The sequence below is a fragment of the Cervus elaphus genome, chromosome 9, assembly GCF_910594005.1.
Source record: "Cervus elaphus chromosome 9, mCerEla1.1, whole genome shotgun sequence".
NCBI classification, from domain to species: Eukaryota; Metazoa; Chordata; class Mammalia; order Artiodactyla; family Cervidae; genus Cervus; species Cervus elaphus.
The window spans coordinates 21,574,942-21,592,314 of NC_057823.1; the positions used below are offsets into that span (position 1 = coordinate 21,574,942).

The 17,373-nt window shown below is 46.0% G+C and overlaps 1 protein-coding gene across 11 annotated transcripts in view; it reads left to right on the forward strand.

Moving 5' to 3' along the window:
- PTPRS (protein tyrosine phosphatase receptor type S) overlaps positions 1-4,767 on the forward strand; it is a 109,385-nt gene extending 104,618 nt beyond the window's left edge. For all 11 annotated transcript variants that reach the window (XM_043911871.1, XM_043911870.1, XM_043911874.1 and 8 more), the window contains 3 exons: positions 1,946-2,100; positions 2,280-2,415; positions 3,423-4,767. In XM_043911871.1, the coding sequence (XP_043767806.1) occupies positions 1,946-2,100; positions 2,280-2,415; positions 3,423-3,491 (360 nt within the window). In that variant the 3' untranslated portion in view covers positions 3,492-4,767. The remainder of the gene's footprint in view (positions 1-1,945; positions 2,101-2,279; positions 2,416-3,422) is intronic.
- The last annotated feature ends 12,606 nt before the right edge of the window (positions 4,768-17,373 follow it).

Genomic DNA, 17,373 nt, shown 5'->3' on the forward strand with positions numbered 1-17,373 from the left:
AGTGAGTGGGGCATTAGCTGGGAAGCGGCAACCATGGAGGGCAGCATTAGAGGGCTGAAGGCAGGCTGGGGGAAAGGTGATGGGTTGATGGTGTCAAGTAGTGGCCACTGTAGATGGGAAAAGAGTGGTAGACAGTGGGGGGGTGCCAGGTGCTAGGAATTGGAACTATTGTGTGGGGAGAGAGGAGAATGGAGAGAGTAGACGGTGTTGACTGGAGAGGACCCAGTGGAGGCGGGTGGTGCTGGGTGATGGGAGAGGGCAGGTATTATAGATGGGGTCTGACGAAGACTGTTAGGTGACAGAGCATGGAAGTTAGCGCCAGAATTGGAGAATCCATGGGTAGAATGATGGGGCATGGGAATGTCAGTCCAGATGTTACCAGCGGATAGTGAACCCTGATGGACAAAGCACTGTCGGTCATTGTGCATGGGTAGTTCAGGATGGCACCATTGAATTGGTTGAATGGGGATTGGAGACTCAATGAACGATGTCACTGTTGGGTGACAGAGGAGGGTGGTAAACAGGATGGTCTTAGATGAGAGGAAGGTGGGATTGGAGACTAGAATGTCCGGATAGAAGTGGATGGAGGATGATAGTAGAACATGGAACCGTGGCTTGGTGAAGGGTGATGCGTTACCAGCAATGGATGGAGAGAGGGGAGATTAGAAAGGGCAAATGTTTGGCCAGTGGCAGATGGAATAAAATGAAGAGGAAATGATTTGAAGAGTAAAAAGAATGATGAACACTCAGTGATAGGCAGTACTGTTGATGGTCCAAGAGAGAGGAAGGTGGGATTGGAGAAAGAAAGTGTCAGGTGGTGGAGGATGGAGACCATCCAAATCACATGGCATCACTGGACTGCAGCATTTTGATGTAGAGACTGTGAATGGGAAAAGGTAAGTGATGAGTGAGGGAGGGTGGAGAATGTCAGTGGTCCTGACATAGTGGAATGTCTAGTGGTCCTTAGATGGGGAAGAATGATGGATTGCTAAGGATGAATTGTGGAAAATGGTACCATTGGGTCATGATAAATGAAAGGTGGAGGAGAGCCATGCTGATGGATGGCACTGCTTGGTAGTGGAAAGCGAGTATTGGCGAGATAGGTGGTTGGGTGGAGGGGATGAGGATTACAGAGATGATAGTTGAGTGGTGGATATGAGGACCCAAGAGGTTGAGTGGTGGGAGTAAGGATTAGACAGATGGATGGTTGAGTGGTGGGAATGAGGATTATAGAGACGGATGGTTGAGCGGTGGAGATGGAGAAAGTTAATGGGAGGCGGCATCACCAGGTGTTCAAGGATTATGAGCTACCATAAGTGGATGATGAAAGTTAGGAGGCAAAGGTATTGGGTACACAGGTAGAAGATGATGAATTTACAATGGTGGCTGGTGGAAGATGGCACCCTTGAGTGGTGAAGGATAGGAAATTATAGGGCTTGTGAGTGGCTGAAGATGATGTCCATGGTGGAAGATGGAAGGTGGTGCTGTTGGAACCTGACAGTATGGGGACAGTGCTCTTTTGCTCTAAGACGATGAGAGAGGAGGTTGCCAGGGAGTTAGAGAATGGGTCAAGAAGGGCAGATGTTGGGTGTTCCATGGACAGTGCAGAATGGAGGATAACAGACAACAATGATGGTGTCACTTTGGTTGTGGTGGATGGGTTTGGAGCTGTGCAGAGAGCAGCAGTTGGGGGATGGGGGTGAACGATTGCCATGTAAGATGGTGTTGCTGGATGATGAAGTGAAATGATGAGGAGGATGGACTGGGCAGCCTTGGGTGGTAAAGACGAAATCGGAGCATCTCAACGAAAGATGGTATGGGATAAGGAGGGTGGGTGGCGGAGGGTGAGGAGGATGGAGAGTGCTGTTGGTGCAGCTTGTGGTTGGCGAGGGTGACTGCCACTGACCTTGCTAACAGGACCCGCCTCACTCTCTCTCCGTTCCAGGACGGCCAGTCCCGGACGGTCCGGCAGTTCCAGTTCACGGACTGGCCGGAGCAGGGCGTGCCAAAGTCGGGGGAAGGCTTCATCGACTTCATTGGCCAAGTGCACAAGACCAAGGAGCAGTTCGGCCAGGACGGCCCCATCTCTGTCCACTGCAGGTGAGCTGCCCGTGGCGCGAAGCGGAGTCTCTGCGAGCACAGCCTCGGGCACTCCTGCTGGGGCTCCTTCCATCCCTGGGGCAGGGGGCTTCAGAGCAGGCAGGACGGGAATTGGGCAGCTGAGCCAGGCTCCCCCACACGCCCACCCCCTGAACTCACCTGTGCACTCGCCCTGACAGTGCTGGCGTGGGCAGGACGGGCGTCTTCATCACGCTCAGCATCGTGCTGGAGCGGATGCGGTACGAGGGTGTGGTGGACATCTTCCAGACAGTGAAGATGCTACGGACCCAGAGGCCAGCCATGGTGCAGATGGAGGTGAGGCGGGGGACTGGGGGGAGGGGAGGGCAGCCCGGCCTCACGCTGGCGCCGCCACCAGGCTCTGTTCTCGCCTCTGTGCAGTGGGCACAGCCACCCCCACTCCCGGGGTTGTCGAGGGTACAAGGTCCTCAGCCCCTCCTGCTTTGGGCTGACCCAAAAGTAAGCCAAAGGCCAGAGCTGAGAAGCATCCCTCAGAGTGAACGGAGATGGGTCCCCTCTCCCGGTCCCAGGGCCTCAGCGAGATCCAGCTCAGCCGGGACCCTGGCAGGGGTCATGGGTCCTGAAGCGAGGCCCAGAGTCCCACCATCATGCTGACAGTGGGCACCTTTGCTTTGACCACACAGTGTCTCCACGTCACATAGCAGTTTGAAGTGGAGCTGGGATTCATACCCCAGTCAGTCTCATCCACCGCCCTCAGAAGGGTCAGCAGTAGAACTGAGTCCATGGAGGGAGCAGTTAGGTTGGGAGCACTGTACTTGCCCATGCTCTAGGCCACCTCATGAGCAGACCCTACTCTAAGCCAGAGTCAGACCCCCGGCGGGTGGAGGGGGAGCCGGTCTGTGTCTGCACCCATTCCTGGGTCCGTTCCGCATCTGGCTTGAGACCCAGAAGTGGGTAAAAGATCCCCCCCTGTTCTCACAGAGATGCTCCAGGGATGAGAAGAGGGTCTGAGGGCAGGGGCCAGCCTAGGAAAGAGTGGGGTCACCGCTTTTAGAAGCCACCAGATCCAGAAGCTAGGTTAAATGCATCCATAAGCTCCCCCATCTCCAGGCAGTCAGAGCTGGAGTGGCAATCTCCCAGCCCACAGGGGAGTGTCACAAGAGGCAGGGATGGCCACATGGCTGCGTCCAAAGAGACAGGTAGGACCCTGCGGGCCAGCTGAGGACGGGGAGAGCCCAGCATAGGTACAGGGTCGAGGGGCACAGCTCTGCAGTGTGATGGGGAGCCCTGGGCGGCTGCAGAGGTGCTGACGGGGGCCCTCCCCCACTCCCCCCACCCCACAGGATGAATACCAGTTCTGCTACCAGGCGGCGCTGGAGTACCTCGGGAGCTTTGACCACTATGCAACCTAGAGCCAGGTTGGCCTGGCCCGACTCCACCGGCCCCCTCGCCTCCTGTGCCGGGCGGGCCCCCCGAGGCCTGGACCCCCTCCGGCAGCCAGGGCAGGAGGCGGCAGCCGCATTTCCACAGCCGAGGGGTCTCCGGGGATGACGACGCAGCCCCTCAAGGCCCCCCGCACGGCCCCAGCCCCCTCCCTGGGCCGGGCCGCCGCCTTCAATACTTGGCACATTCCTCATTCCCTTCTAAAACCAGATTCCACAAGGAGAGGTTCCGGGGTGGGGGGAGGGGGGCGGTGAACAAACCAGGGGCTGCTCCCCAGAACCAGAGGGGGGCGGGGGCTGGGAACTGGGCCCCTTGCCCTCCCCACCAGGCAGCCTTCCTGCCCCGCAGCCTGGGGGTCACCGGGCTGGGGGGACAGGAGTGGGGTGGGGAACAGGAGTCAGCTTTCTTTCAAAACTCAGTGTAACTGTATCCGGTGACATTTCGTTTTGTTTTTTTTTTAATAGTGTATTTTTTTTTCATTTTTTTTTAAAGAAGAAACAAATAGGGGGGAAACAAAAGAGACTTGACAGTCGACGGATTTAAAAAGAAAAACTTGGCTTATTCCTATTCTGTTCACAGACGGTCTGTTTTTTTGCAGTGTAACAGACGTTATTGCGTGCCGGTCATGTTCGTGGGCCTGCGCGGGCTCAGGCTGCCCCTTGGCTTGCTTTTTCTTTCCCCCTTTACCTACTCCAAAGGTGTGCCTCGCTCAAGAATAGGGCCTTTGCCTCCTGATTTTTTTTTTTCTTTTTTTTTAAAATTTTTTGCTTTTTCTTTTTTAATTAAATTCTCAAGACATATCAAGGAGGGTGAGGGTGGGGCAGCCAGGGGACTCGGGCCCACCAGCGTCCGGTTGTCAAGCCCACAGGGTGGGCACTACCACGGAGGAGGTCGCAGCGACCCCCGCCCCCAGCAGCCCGAGCACCCCCTCGCCAATCTCCCACCTCGAGGAGAAGGACTGAACACAGTGGGAGGTTCCCACTTCTCCGGGGAGAGAGAGGCCATGAGCTGCCCCAATCAGGGGCCCCTCCCCGCACCCCCGGGACCATGGGGCTGTTCTGGGGCAGAAGGATGGGGTTCTGCCCCACCCCCACCCCTGAGCAAGTGAGTTTTTCTCTTTGTACAAGAGCGGAGCTGCTGTTGCTTTCAACACTGTTTATTCAAACGGAAGCAGCTGGGTGGTTTTCCCACCTCTGTGTATGTAGATATATCGACTTTGTATTAAAGGAAGATCGTCTGACCCCGGCCACTGGTGGAGTCTTTGTCACCCCACCCCCTGTCCGTCCAGTCTCCTTGGGGAAGCCAGGAGCCTGGAGAACTTGAACACAGAATCCAAGCTCCCTGCCGGGGCTGCCTCATTAATAATAGTAGTTACTCATGTTGATAATCGTGACCATCTCTCTGAGTATCTACCATGGCCCAGCCTGCTGAGGTGGGAATCAACCCAGTTTATAGATGAGGAAACTGAGGTTCAGAGAGCGGCAGGCACCAACAAAAAGTCACACAGTGGTTTGAAGTGGAGCTGGGATTCGTACCCCAGTCGGTCTCATCCATAGCCCCCAGCAGGGTCACAAGGGTCGGCAATAGCGCCGAGTCCATGGAGGGAAGAATTGGGTTGGGAGCACTATTCCTGCCCACGCTGTAGGCCATCTTATGAGCGGGCCCTACCCTAAGCCACAGGCAGACCCTGTGCAGGGTGAGCGGTTCTGTGTCTGTATCCTTGCCTGGGTCCCTTCTCCACCATCTGGCTTGAGACCCAGAAGTGGCTGAAAGATCCCCCTGTTCTCACAGATATGCTCCAGGGGTGAGAAGAGGGTCTGAGGGCAGGGGCCCAGCCTAGGAAAAAGTGGGGTCACCGCTTTTAGAAGCCACCAGATCCAATATCAATAAGTATGTAAGTCGATGACGTGATCACCATGAATACACTTAGTCAAATAGATTTACCAAACCCTAAATCCCCCATCCTTAAAATTCTCAAACACACATGGAACATTTATGAAAATCAGCACTTATTTTAAAAAAAACCCAGCAGTGGAGAGCTTCATAAATTTCAAGAAACAAATGTTAGATAACCTGATCTTGACCACGGCAGTAGATTTTGCAATACTTAGCCTCCCCTGAAAAGGCCTTCAATGAGAAATTTTAAAACACGTTTTTAAATGAGGCATGAGTTAAGGAATCAACATAGAAGTGACACATTTTTGAAACTGAACAACTCAAATAGTACAAAATATAACAAAACCCGTGGGATGCAGCCAAAGGGATGCATGAGGGAAATTTTATAGCCTTGAACGTGTTGACAAGAAAACAAATTCTGGAAACAAGTCAACCTTTTAAATATGTGAACCAAGTTTTCAATTCATGTAACTAATTGTGTGTTACGGAGGTGGTTCTTGCATTGACAAAACTTTTCTTTAAAAACACCAATATAGCCAAATCTTTGGCAAGTACAATCAAGAAAACAGCCAAATCCAGGGATATGGGGGAATGCACATTACAGATTGAGGCTTTTTTTAAAATTGTGAGATGAGTATCAGGGGAGAAAAAACAGGAAAGAGACTGCAGACAGGAAAAGTGGGAGCTATAGCACAACTGGCATGGGGGAAATCCTTCACTCTATGGGCTGAGATGGTGGGAAGATAGAAAGATGAAGAAATAGCAAAGGACTACATTTAGTAGCTCCTGAGTTCTGAATTCAAAAAGTAGTGGGAAGGTGTCTTCTTAGTAATAGACATGGGACCCAAGGGATAGAAGTCAGACTCTAACCCAAGTCTGGTCCTACCTAAATTATCTAAGACTTTATCACAGGCTACTCTGCCCACAGAACTTCTACTCAATCCTCAAAGCCCAGTTCTAAAAGCTCCTCTAAGAAATCTGTTTCCTTTCTGTTTACCCAAGCCCATTGAGACTAAAGTGTCTGAATAGGATCTACCTTTCCCTCCTTGGAAACCAGACAGAACATCTTCAGGGAAAGTCAATGAGCGTGTGACCCTCGGCTCTGTGATTCCACCCTTGAGATGCTCATGGCTGAGTTGGAGGGTAGGTGGTGGTACACAGATTTATCTGAAGACTTGCGGGAAGAGGGCCATAAAGAATTGCCTCAACTCACAGACAGAAGCACCAAGACTCTTAAGCATCTCCAGTTGTCTTGGCCCTGCTACAGGATTCCATAACATCCACCCCCATTTATTGAGCACTGACTGTATACTTGGCTCACGCTGTCCATTTAATCCTTCTGACAATGCACCAGTGGACAGAGAAAACGGAGGCTCAAATAGGTCAGGTTTCTCACCCAAGATTTCACAGGTCGTGAGTAGTGTAACCTGGACATGGGCCCAGACCTAGCCAGTTCCCATTGTGATAGTGCGAAAGTTCAAGGCTTCTACGAGCTCCTCCTGACCACAGCGTCGGCCCCAAGCTGGGAGGGACAGAGCCCTACAGCAGAGGCCCACTTTCCACCAAGGGCCTCTCAGGGAGCAAAGCATTTGAGTGCTCTGTGGTGGTGGTGGTGTAGTCGCTCAGTCATGTCCAACTCTTTGGCCCGCCAGGCTCCTCTGTCCATGGGATTCTCCCAGCAAGAATACTGGAGTGGGTGCCATTTTCTTCTCCAGGGAATCTTCCCAACCCAGGGATTGAACCTGGGTCTCCTGCATTGCAGGCGGATTTTTTTTTTTTTTTTTTTTACCAACTGAGCCACCAGGGAAACCCATTCTAGTGCTCTAGAAAGTGTAAATACCCTGAACACACACTCTGTCCCTAATAACATCACCTTGAAACATTTAAAGCTAAAACACCCATGAGGAGCAATGAACAGAACTACAGTGATGCTAGATGCTAAACCCACCTCAGGAATGGAAAGACCAAGCTGACAAGAAGGATCTTCAGCTGCACAATGCAGTAGCAAACTTTAGCAAATAGATCCATGCAGGGCTCTGTACCCACAAATGAAAAATGTACATTCTGTCTAAATACATCACCAAAAAAGGACCACGAATTAGACCAGAGAGAGAAGCTCAACATTCAGACTTTACTCCCTAGCCACCTGTAATAAAATTATAAATCAGTGATGATATCTAACTTTTCAAATGCACATAGGTGGAAGGGTTCAAACAAATGAATTAAAGGTAAATCACACATGAACAACAAAGTATTTAGAACTGAATGATAAGACCACTGCAAACGAAAGCCTTTGGGATGCAACCAAAAATGTACTCAGAGGTAAATTCAAAGTCTTAAGTGCGTTTATGGAGGGAAGGAAAACACTCGTTATAAGTGAAATAAGTAGCCAAAGAAAGTACTCAAGGGTATATGTAGCCTTATATAAATTTATGAGAAAAATAACTGAAAACAAACTAAAGCTTTCAACTCAGGCACCCACAAAAGGACAAATAGATCCAAGGAGCGTTAAGGGGAAATATCTTTAGGACAATCAGGTATTAGTCAAATGGTAAACTACAGCAGTAACAAGAAAATAACACAAAAATCTGGATTTTTTTAAGCATCCATAAAAGAAGAAAACCTTTGGCACAAAGACAGCACAGATAAACATTACGGATGACAGAGGAACCAAGAGTTCTCACAAAGAAGTAATAAGATTTAATGGCTGAGCATATACTGCATATGTATAACTTCATACCAGTAAATGTTGGACTTCCCAGGTGGTGCAGTGGTAAAAGAATCCACCTGCCAATGCAGAGGATGCAAGAGATGTGGGTTCAGCCCCTGGGTCAGGAAGATCCCCCTGGAGAAGGAAATGGCAACCCACTCCAGTATTCTTGCCTGGGAAATCCCATGGACAGAGGAGCCTGGTGGGCTACAGTCCATGGGGTCGAAAAGAGTCGGACATGACTTAAGCACACCACTAACTGTTTCAAATGATAAAATATGGGGGGGGGGGGGGGGAGGGGCGCGATCTAAGAAAGCAAAACCAAACCATTAAAAAAGTTATTAAAAAGTGAATAATGTTCAAAAACACTGAAATGATGGTCAAAGATCTATCCCCCATACAAGGCACTTTCTCAGCTATTCAAGAGAAAGATAATTGGCATCTTTTATAAGCTATGTCAGCTTGCAGGGAGAAAAAAGAGATAATATTCAAAGCGTATAGGACAACTCAAGGTGGGCAGGGGGGAAATACATCTCGCTCATGTGCCTAGATTCAAAAATGCTAAGAAAATACTAGTAATGCAAATCTTGTTGTTACTTAGTTGTCTGGTCATGTCTGATTTCTTTTGCAACCCTATGGACTATAACCCACCAGGCTCCTCTGTCCTTGGGATTTTCCAGGCAAGAATACTGAAGTGGGTTGCCATTGCCCTCTTCCAGGGGATCTTCCTGACCCAGGGATTGAACCTGTGTCTCCTGCATCACAGGTGGATTCTTTACCACTGAGCTGCCAGGGAAGTTCAATGCAAATCTAGCATCTCATTAGAAGAATAGGATGTTATGACTCAACAGGGAAGGATTTATGGAATGCAAGGATGCTTTAACATTAGAAAACCCACTCAAATAGAAGTTAGAATATGTTGCTACCTCAGAGAGCAAATCTACAGTATCTAATACATTGAAGATACTGGTCAAGATACCTTGACTCAATAATTCCAGTCTTAACACATCTTACAGAGACTTGTCTTGGGCAGATGTGCCCAAGGAGACATGCAGAGGTTTGTCTGTCGTAGAATTATTTGTAAAAACTGAAAAAATGAACACTGTATAATATTTTTCTTATAAACAAAAAATAACAAAATCTGGAAACTGATTTTATAAAAGATTGGCATCGACTTAAATACCCACCAACAGGAAGTGGGCATGAAGATGGAGAGAAAGAAAGCCTCCTACACCATTGGTGGGAATGTAAGCTGGTGTAGCCACTATGGAGAACAGTAGAGAGGTTTCTTTAAAAACTGAAAATAGAGTTGCCATATGATCCAGTAATCCCACTTCGGGGCATATACCCAAACAAAACTATAATTCAAAAAGATACATGCACACCTATGTGCATAGCAGAACTATTTACATAGCCAAGACGTGGAAACCACCTAAATGTCCGTCAACAGATGAAAGGATAAAAAGGCTGTTATACACAATAGAATGGGGGCTTCCCTGGTAGCTCAGCTGGTAAAGAATCTGCCTGCAATGCAGGAGACCCCAGTTCGATTCCTGGATCGGGAAGATCCCCTGGAGGCGGGCATGGGAACCCACTCCAGTAGTCTTGCCTGGAGAATCCCCGTGGACAGAGGAGCCTGGCAGGTTACAGTCCATGCGGTTGCAGAGTCGGACACGACTGAGTTACTAAGCACACGGCACATACAATAGAATATTAGTCATATAAAGGAATGAAATAATGTCACTTGCAGCAACAGGGATGGACCTAGAGATGATCATATTAAGTGAAGCAAGTTCAGAAAGAGAAAGACAAATACCGTATGATACCACTTGCATGTAGAATCTAAAGTATGACACAAATGAACATATCTATGAAACAGAAACAGACTCACAGAACAAATTTGTAGTTGCCAAGGGGGAGGGATGGATTGGGAGTCTGGGATTAGCAAATACAAACTATGATGTATAGGATGGATAAACAACAAGGTCCTACTGCATAGCACAGGGAATTATATTCAATATCCTGTGATAAACCATAATGGAAAAGAATATGAAAAGGAATATATATATATAACTGAACCATTTTGTTGTACAGCAGAAATTCAACGTTGTGAATCAACTGTACTTCAATAACATTTAAAAAAATAGCCAGCAGCAGTAGAAGTGCATGCATGCTCAGTCGCTCAGTTGTGTCTGACCCTTTGACTCCATGGCGCCCACTCAGCTCCTCTGTCCATGGAATTTTCCAGGTAAGAATACTGGAGTGGGCTGCCATTTCCTTCTCCAGTGGATCTTCCTGACCCCAGGATTGAACCCATGTCTCTGGCACTGGCAGGCAGATTTTTTACCACTATGCCACCTGGGAAGCCCAACCACCAGCAGAAGAATGTCTAAAGAACTCTGTATGGTCACACAATGAAATACTACACAACAATGAATACAAAGCAATTGGAACTGCACCACAATATAAACAAATCTCTAATACACTCAACAAAAAGCAAGCAAATCACAGGAAGAAAAGTTAGTGTAACTCTACCACAGAATACTTTAAAACACATTAAGCAAATATATATTAGAGATAAATGCAAGTGGCAAATATGTAAAAACTCATCTATATGGATACTACTCAAAGCAATCTACAGATTCAATGCAATACCTATGAAAATCCAAATGATTTTTTTCCCTGCAGAAATGGCAATGCTAATCCTATACAGAATTGCAGAGGACTCTGAATAGTCAAAATAATCTTGAAAAGGAACAATAAACTTGGAAGACTAACAATTCCCAATTTCAAAACACTACAAAGCAACAGTAATCAAAGCACTGTGATCATAGCTTAAGAGCAAACATAGAGATCAATGGAATAGAAATGAGAATCCAGAAATAAACCCATCCATCTATGACCTAGAGATTGACAAGGGTACCAGTGCCACTCAGTGAAACAAGAACAGGCTCTTCAACGAACGGCATTGGGACTGGATCTTCACATGCAAAAGAATGAAATTGGCCTCTGTGTGCAGGCATGCTCAGTCATGTCTGACTCTGCAACTCCATGGACTGCAGCCCGCCAGGGATTCAAACCCACGTCTCCTGTGTCTCCTGCATCGGCAGGCAGATTCTTGACCGCTAGCGCCACCTGGGGAGTCAAATTGGACCGTACCTCACACCACGTATGAAAATTAACTCAAGGTGCATCAAAGAGGGCTTCCCTGGTGGTCTATCTTCCTGCCAAGGTAGGGAACGTGGGTTTGATCCCTGGTCCAGGAAGATTTCACATCCTGTGAGTCAACTAAGCCCATGTGCCACAACTGCTGAGCCCACATGCTGCAACTACCGGAGCCCAAAGCCCATGCTCTGCAACAAGAGAAGTCATGGCAATGAGAAGTCCACAAATTGCAACTAGAGAGTAGCCCCCACTCTCCACAACTAGAGAAAGCCCGCACTCAGCAACAAAGACTCAGTGCAGCCAAAAACAAATCAATAAGTCTTTCAAAATTTTTTAATTATTAAAGAATTAAAACTATAAAACTCTTAGAAAAACTCATCTCTAAACAAATTCTGGATAACTGTTCCCTCTGGGCAGGACTAAGGGGAATGCATTTAGCAAAAGGCACACATGTAAATCCAGCTCGATATGTGTTTTAACTTTTAACTTGGGTGTTAAGGATATCGTGTTCATTATATCACATTTATATATCTGAAATGAGAAAATAAGAAATCAGTCCATGGGGGAAAGAAAGAGAGAGAAAGCCCCAAAGCTTTTGATTTAAAAAAAAAATATTCCATAATTTGATAAAGTAACTTCCCAATACTGAAATTTTACAACAAAAGTTGGCAAAAATATTTTAGGCATTGCAGGCCAGAAGGTCTCTGTTGCAACTACTCAGCTAACCCACTACAGCACCTAAGCAACCACAGACAAAACACACGGGCCTGGCTGTGTTTCAATAAAACTTTATTTACAAAAACAGGTAGTGAACTGGATTTGGCCCACAGGCTATAGTGAGCCAGTCTGTGCTCTAGAAACACATCCAGGGAATTCAGAAATGACACAAGGAATGCCCATGATGATAACAATCATTTCATGTAATACTAGGGACCCCAGCCAATGCAACAAGAACAAGAAGTGACATACAGGTATGAAAAGAACACAAACATTTCATTATCGTAAGAGATAGGACTGCCTACCAGACAGCTCCAACAAATCATCTTAAACTGTCCTGTAAGTAAGAGGAAAATCCAACAAAGTGCCAGTTACGAAGCCACCATGAAAAGTCACTGGCCTATTTCTGAAGCTGGTGCAGTTCAACTAAAAACACTTTCAGCCGTGAAAGGCTCTGATCCAATTTCTTATCAACTGCTCAACACTCTCATATTTAAACCTTTGTGACTAGAGACTCACAAGCCAGAAGAAATGCAATTTTCCACACAAAAGAGAGGTCTGCCACCCTCTCACACTTTGCACTCGAACCTGGCTCTCTCTCCCCACCCCGCCAAAGTCAGGCAGAGTTCATTTTCTTTCCTCTACCCTTTGTGAAGCCAGAGTTAGTTAGATTTCTCTCTCTGGGTTACAAATACTTGTTCGAGGGGCGGGATTTTAGAAGTCTATTTTTGTATCACTGAGATATGCACAAGTATTACCTGGCATAAGTTAGCTTTGAAGATACATATTTCAGAAAAGAAAACAAGCAAAAAAGGAAGGAAATACTAAATAATAAAGTTAATGGATGAAAAAACAGGATATTTGCATAGTCTCTAAGTATCTCCATACAAGATACTTTTTAATTACAAAGGGGAAAACAGTAACTTTACCATAGAGAAACCTGGCTAATAGGACATTAACCAAGGGATCAAGGTCAAAACCCCCACAGATGAGACATACCAACATCATTTGTCTCCTGATACGTTGACTCAGAAGGACACAGCATCACTTTTGTGACATTCTTGCCCCAAAATGCACCACCTCTGTATAATCGTGAGTAAACAGAAAAACTCAGCTTGAGGGACTTGCTACAAAATAACTGACCCATACTCTTTAAGGTACCTGAGAACAGAAAAGACAAAGAATAAGAATCCAATCTATAGCGACTTCCCTGGTGGTCCAGTGGTTAAGAAATCTGCCTGCCAGTGCCGGAGCCAGGGGTTTGATCCCTGGTCCTGGAAGATCCCACTTACCGGGAGGCGACCAAGCCTGCATGCCGCAACTGGAACATGTTCTCCGCAACCAGCGAAGCCATCACAACGCAAAGCCTGCACACAAAGAAGCATAGCCCCTGCTCACTGCAACTAGACAAAGCCTATGTGCAGCAATCAAGATTCAGCACCGCCAAAAAAAAAAAACATTAAAAAAAAAAAAAACAAACTCTAATCTATCACTTAGGAGATACAATGATGAAATGCAACATGGGGTCCTAGCTTGATTCTGTATCAGAAAAATGACTTGAGAGGCAAAACTGCTTACATGTATTTGAATGAGTTCTGTAGTTAGTTGCTAGTATTGTATCAGTGTTCGTTTCCTGGTTTCAGTAAATGTACCACAGTTGTGTAGGTGAAGCTGGATGAAGGATCCACAGGAACTCTGTACTATTTTTGCAACATCTCTGTGGGTCTAAAATTATTTCAAAATAAAAAGTTATAATGATGTTTCTAAAAGTCATCAGCAAGTTGTAACTATCACCAATAATGAATTAGAAATTGTAAATAAGGACTTCCCTGGTGCTACAGTGGATAAGAATCGTCCTGCCAATGCAGGGGACACAGGTTCTGTTTCTGATCCGGGAAGATTCCACATGCCTCAGCATCACTAAGCCTATGAGCCACAACTACTGAGCCTGAGGGCTGCAACTACCAAAGCCTGCACTCCCTAGAGTCTGTGCTCTGCCGTAAGAGAACCCACCACAATGGGAAGCCCATGCACAGCAACTAGAGTGTAGCCCCTGCTAACCACATCTAGGGAAAGCCTGCGCAAAGCAATGAAGACCCAGCACAACCAAAACAATGTTAATTTATTTTTTTATTTTTTTATTTTTTTTTTTTTTTATTTTTTTATTTTTTTTTTTGTTTGAATATTCTTTGGCATTGCCCTTCTTTGGAATTGGAATGAAAAGTGACCTGTGGCCACTACTGAGTTTTCCAAATTTGCTGGCATATTGAGTGCACACAGAAGGGTTTTGTTTTTGAACTAAGATTGTTATAGAGACAGATCTGAAACCCAAATGTAAGCCCAGAATCTTCATATCTCATAAACTTTCTAGTATTCCAACCAGCAGTATATGAGAATGCCTAAATGAAAATAATTTAACTGAAAAAGGGGCTTAGAAATTGTGTTCAACATCATTACTTTGCAGTAAGAACACAGCCTAGTGGAGGCAGAGGCTTAGTTTACAAAGTCAAGACAACAGAAAAGTAACAGAATCCCTACCAAACTATGAATAGACCTCCCAGCACCAGGTCTTCTTTCTTTTCTCAAAATTCTTAATCTCAGTGGTTTTTTGGTCTATCTTTAATAACCTCTACTAGCCAGACCCAGGTAATGTTGCCAGACCCAGGTAACATTGTAAAAGTCAAGATAAGCTTTGATTGGCACTATATCAAAGCTTTCAGTAGGGAAGCAAAGCTTAGGAGCTGTATCTGTGCCTTAACTGGGCATCTTGTCAAGAAAAGGGAGATTTTCCTTCCTGCCCAATGAGTTTGGTGCCGAGGCTTGTATCTGAGATGACTCTGATGGCCTCAGGGACAGCCCACCCTAGGAGCACAACTGTGGGACTTCTGACAGTGATAGGGACTTCTGACAGTGGTGAGTGTCAAAGACTAGTATGATGCTGCTGTGAATAATAGAGCACATGTATCTTTTTGAATTAGTGTTTTTGTTTTTTTCAGATACATACCCAGGAGTGGAATTGCTAGGCCATATGGTAGTTCTGCTTTTAGTTTTTTGAGAAACCTCCATACTGTTCTCCACAGTGGCTGCAGTGATTTACATTCCCACAGTGTACAAGTGTTCCCACTTCTCCACATCCTCTCCAACATATATTATTTGTGTTTTTTTTATTTTGTTTTGTTTTTGGTGATAGCTGTTCTGACAGGTGTGAGGCGATAGCTCCTTGTGGTTTTTTTTTTTGTGTGTGTGTGTAATAAAGTTTTATTAAAGTATAAAGGAGATAGAGAAAGCTTCTGACATAGGCATCAGAAGGGGGCAAAAGAGTACCCCCAACAATGTTAATTTAAAAGAGAAAATTATAAACAAAAAAGCCATCATATCATAATGATGCTTCCCAGGGCTGGGAGGCAGAGAGGATGGGGAGTTAGAATTGAATTGGGTCAGAACTTCAGATTTCCAAGATGAACAGAGGTATGGGGATAGATGGTGGGGATGGTTGCACAATAACGTGAATCAACACCACCCTGCACACTCTTTTTGAGCCATACACTTAAAAATTGTTACAATAGTGGGACTTCCCTGGCGGCCCAGTGGTTAAAGACTCCAGGCTTCCGGTATAGGTTCAATCCTTGGTTGGAGAACTAAGATTTCATGTGCCACACAGCACGGTAAAAAAAATTTTTTTAGTTAAATAAAATTATTACAGGGGTAAATTTTATGTTATTTTAACACAATCAAGAAAGATTATAAATGTATCCATGTCAGAAAAAAAAGACACTAGCTCTTTTCTTGGGGACACACACATGATTGTAAATACATAGGAAAGGGAGATCTGAAAGCTATACATCTAAACTGTATACGTGAAGTACGGCTGTTTTAAAACATGACCACTAAGTTTTTGACATGGAGAGGTGGGGTCAGTGTCCCCTCCCCCTGCAGCTGGTTGTCACTGATTCTGTAGCATATAGGGGAAGTGGTACTGGTGGTCCTCGAGGTTAGGGCATATAGGACTGTCAGCTCCTACCTGGTTCCCTAGAGACACTCACTTCTTAGAAACATCTTCTGAGGACATGCTCTTGGACCCCCGCCATGTTGTGAGGAAGCTCAAGCCACACAGAGAGGCCACATATAGGTGCCCTGGTCTGCAGTCCCAGCCTCCAAGTTCAGGCCGCAGATATCATGTCATGGAAGGAAGTCATCGCCGCCACATTTGGTCCAAATGACTGACCCACAGTCACAACAAAATGACTAATGCTTACAACAGGAGGCCTGGGGTGGAGGTTGTGCTCAGTCATGTCCAACTTTTTTGCGACTCCACGGACTGTAGCCTGCCAGGTCCTCTGTACATGAGATTTTCCAGGTAAGAATACTGCAGTGGGTTGCCATTTCCTACTCCAGGGGAATCTTCCTGACCTAGGGATCAAACCCACACCTCCTGGCAATCAGATTCTTTACCACCCCAGCAAGGTAAAGTAGAATAGAGGGCAAAGACCAGACCAGCATGAAAGATGAGTGAAAAAGAGCTTTAGTTCTTATAGTCATATTTCTGTTCTTATAATGGAAAATGCATTTATACAATAATTCTGATTAAAGTGAATTATAAAAAATAGAGCCCTTCCAGGGACTTTCCTGGTGGTCCAGAGGTTAAGACTCTGTGCTTCCTATGCAGGGGTCACAGGTTTAATCCCTGGTCAGGGAACTAAGATCCCACATGCCTCTCGTCAGTGCAGTCAAAAAAGTTTTTTAAATAAAAAAAGAGTTTAAAAATTATTTATATAAATAAAGTCCTTCCATTCACTATCAGGTATTAGAGACTTAGCTCATTTTGAGCAGACAGCAGCATCCTGCAAGCACAAGAACACAGCTAAATCTTGTTAACTATGCCATCTTCCCCAGGGAAGCCCTGTCACAATCATAAAAAAATAGCTCCTGTTTATTCAGTGGTAACTGTGGTGTTTTATACTACTGTGATAAAGTAGCATTGTCACCTCCCTTGTGCAGATGAAAATATTGAGGCACAGGGAGGTTAAGTAACTTGCCCAAGGTCACACAGCCTGAAAATGGCAGAGCCAAAAATTGAACACTTGTATGGGGAACTGGGTATTTAACAGTGTACAAGACGTAGCCCCTGCCTTGGTGGGCTTGTTGATGAGTGGGGGAGACAGACTTACAAATGGGAGATTTCTATTCTCTTCTGCTGAGTGAAATACATGGGGCCAAAAGGTTCATAGGTGAGAGGGTCATCAAGAATGGTTTCCCAGGGGACTTCCTTGGTGGTCCAGTGGCTAAGAGTCTGTACTCCCAATATAGGGCGCCTGAGTTCAATCCCTGGTCGGGGAACTAGATCCCACAAGCTGCAACTAAAG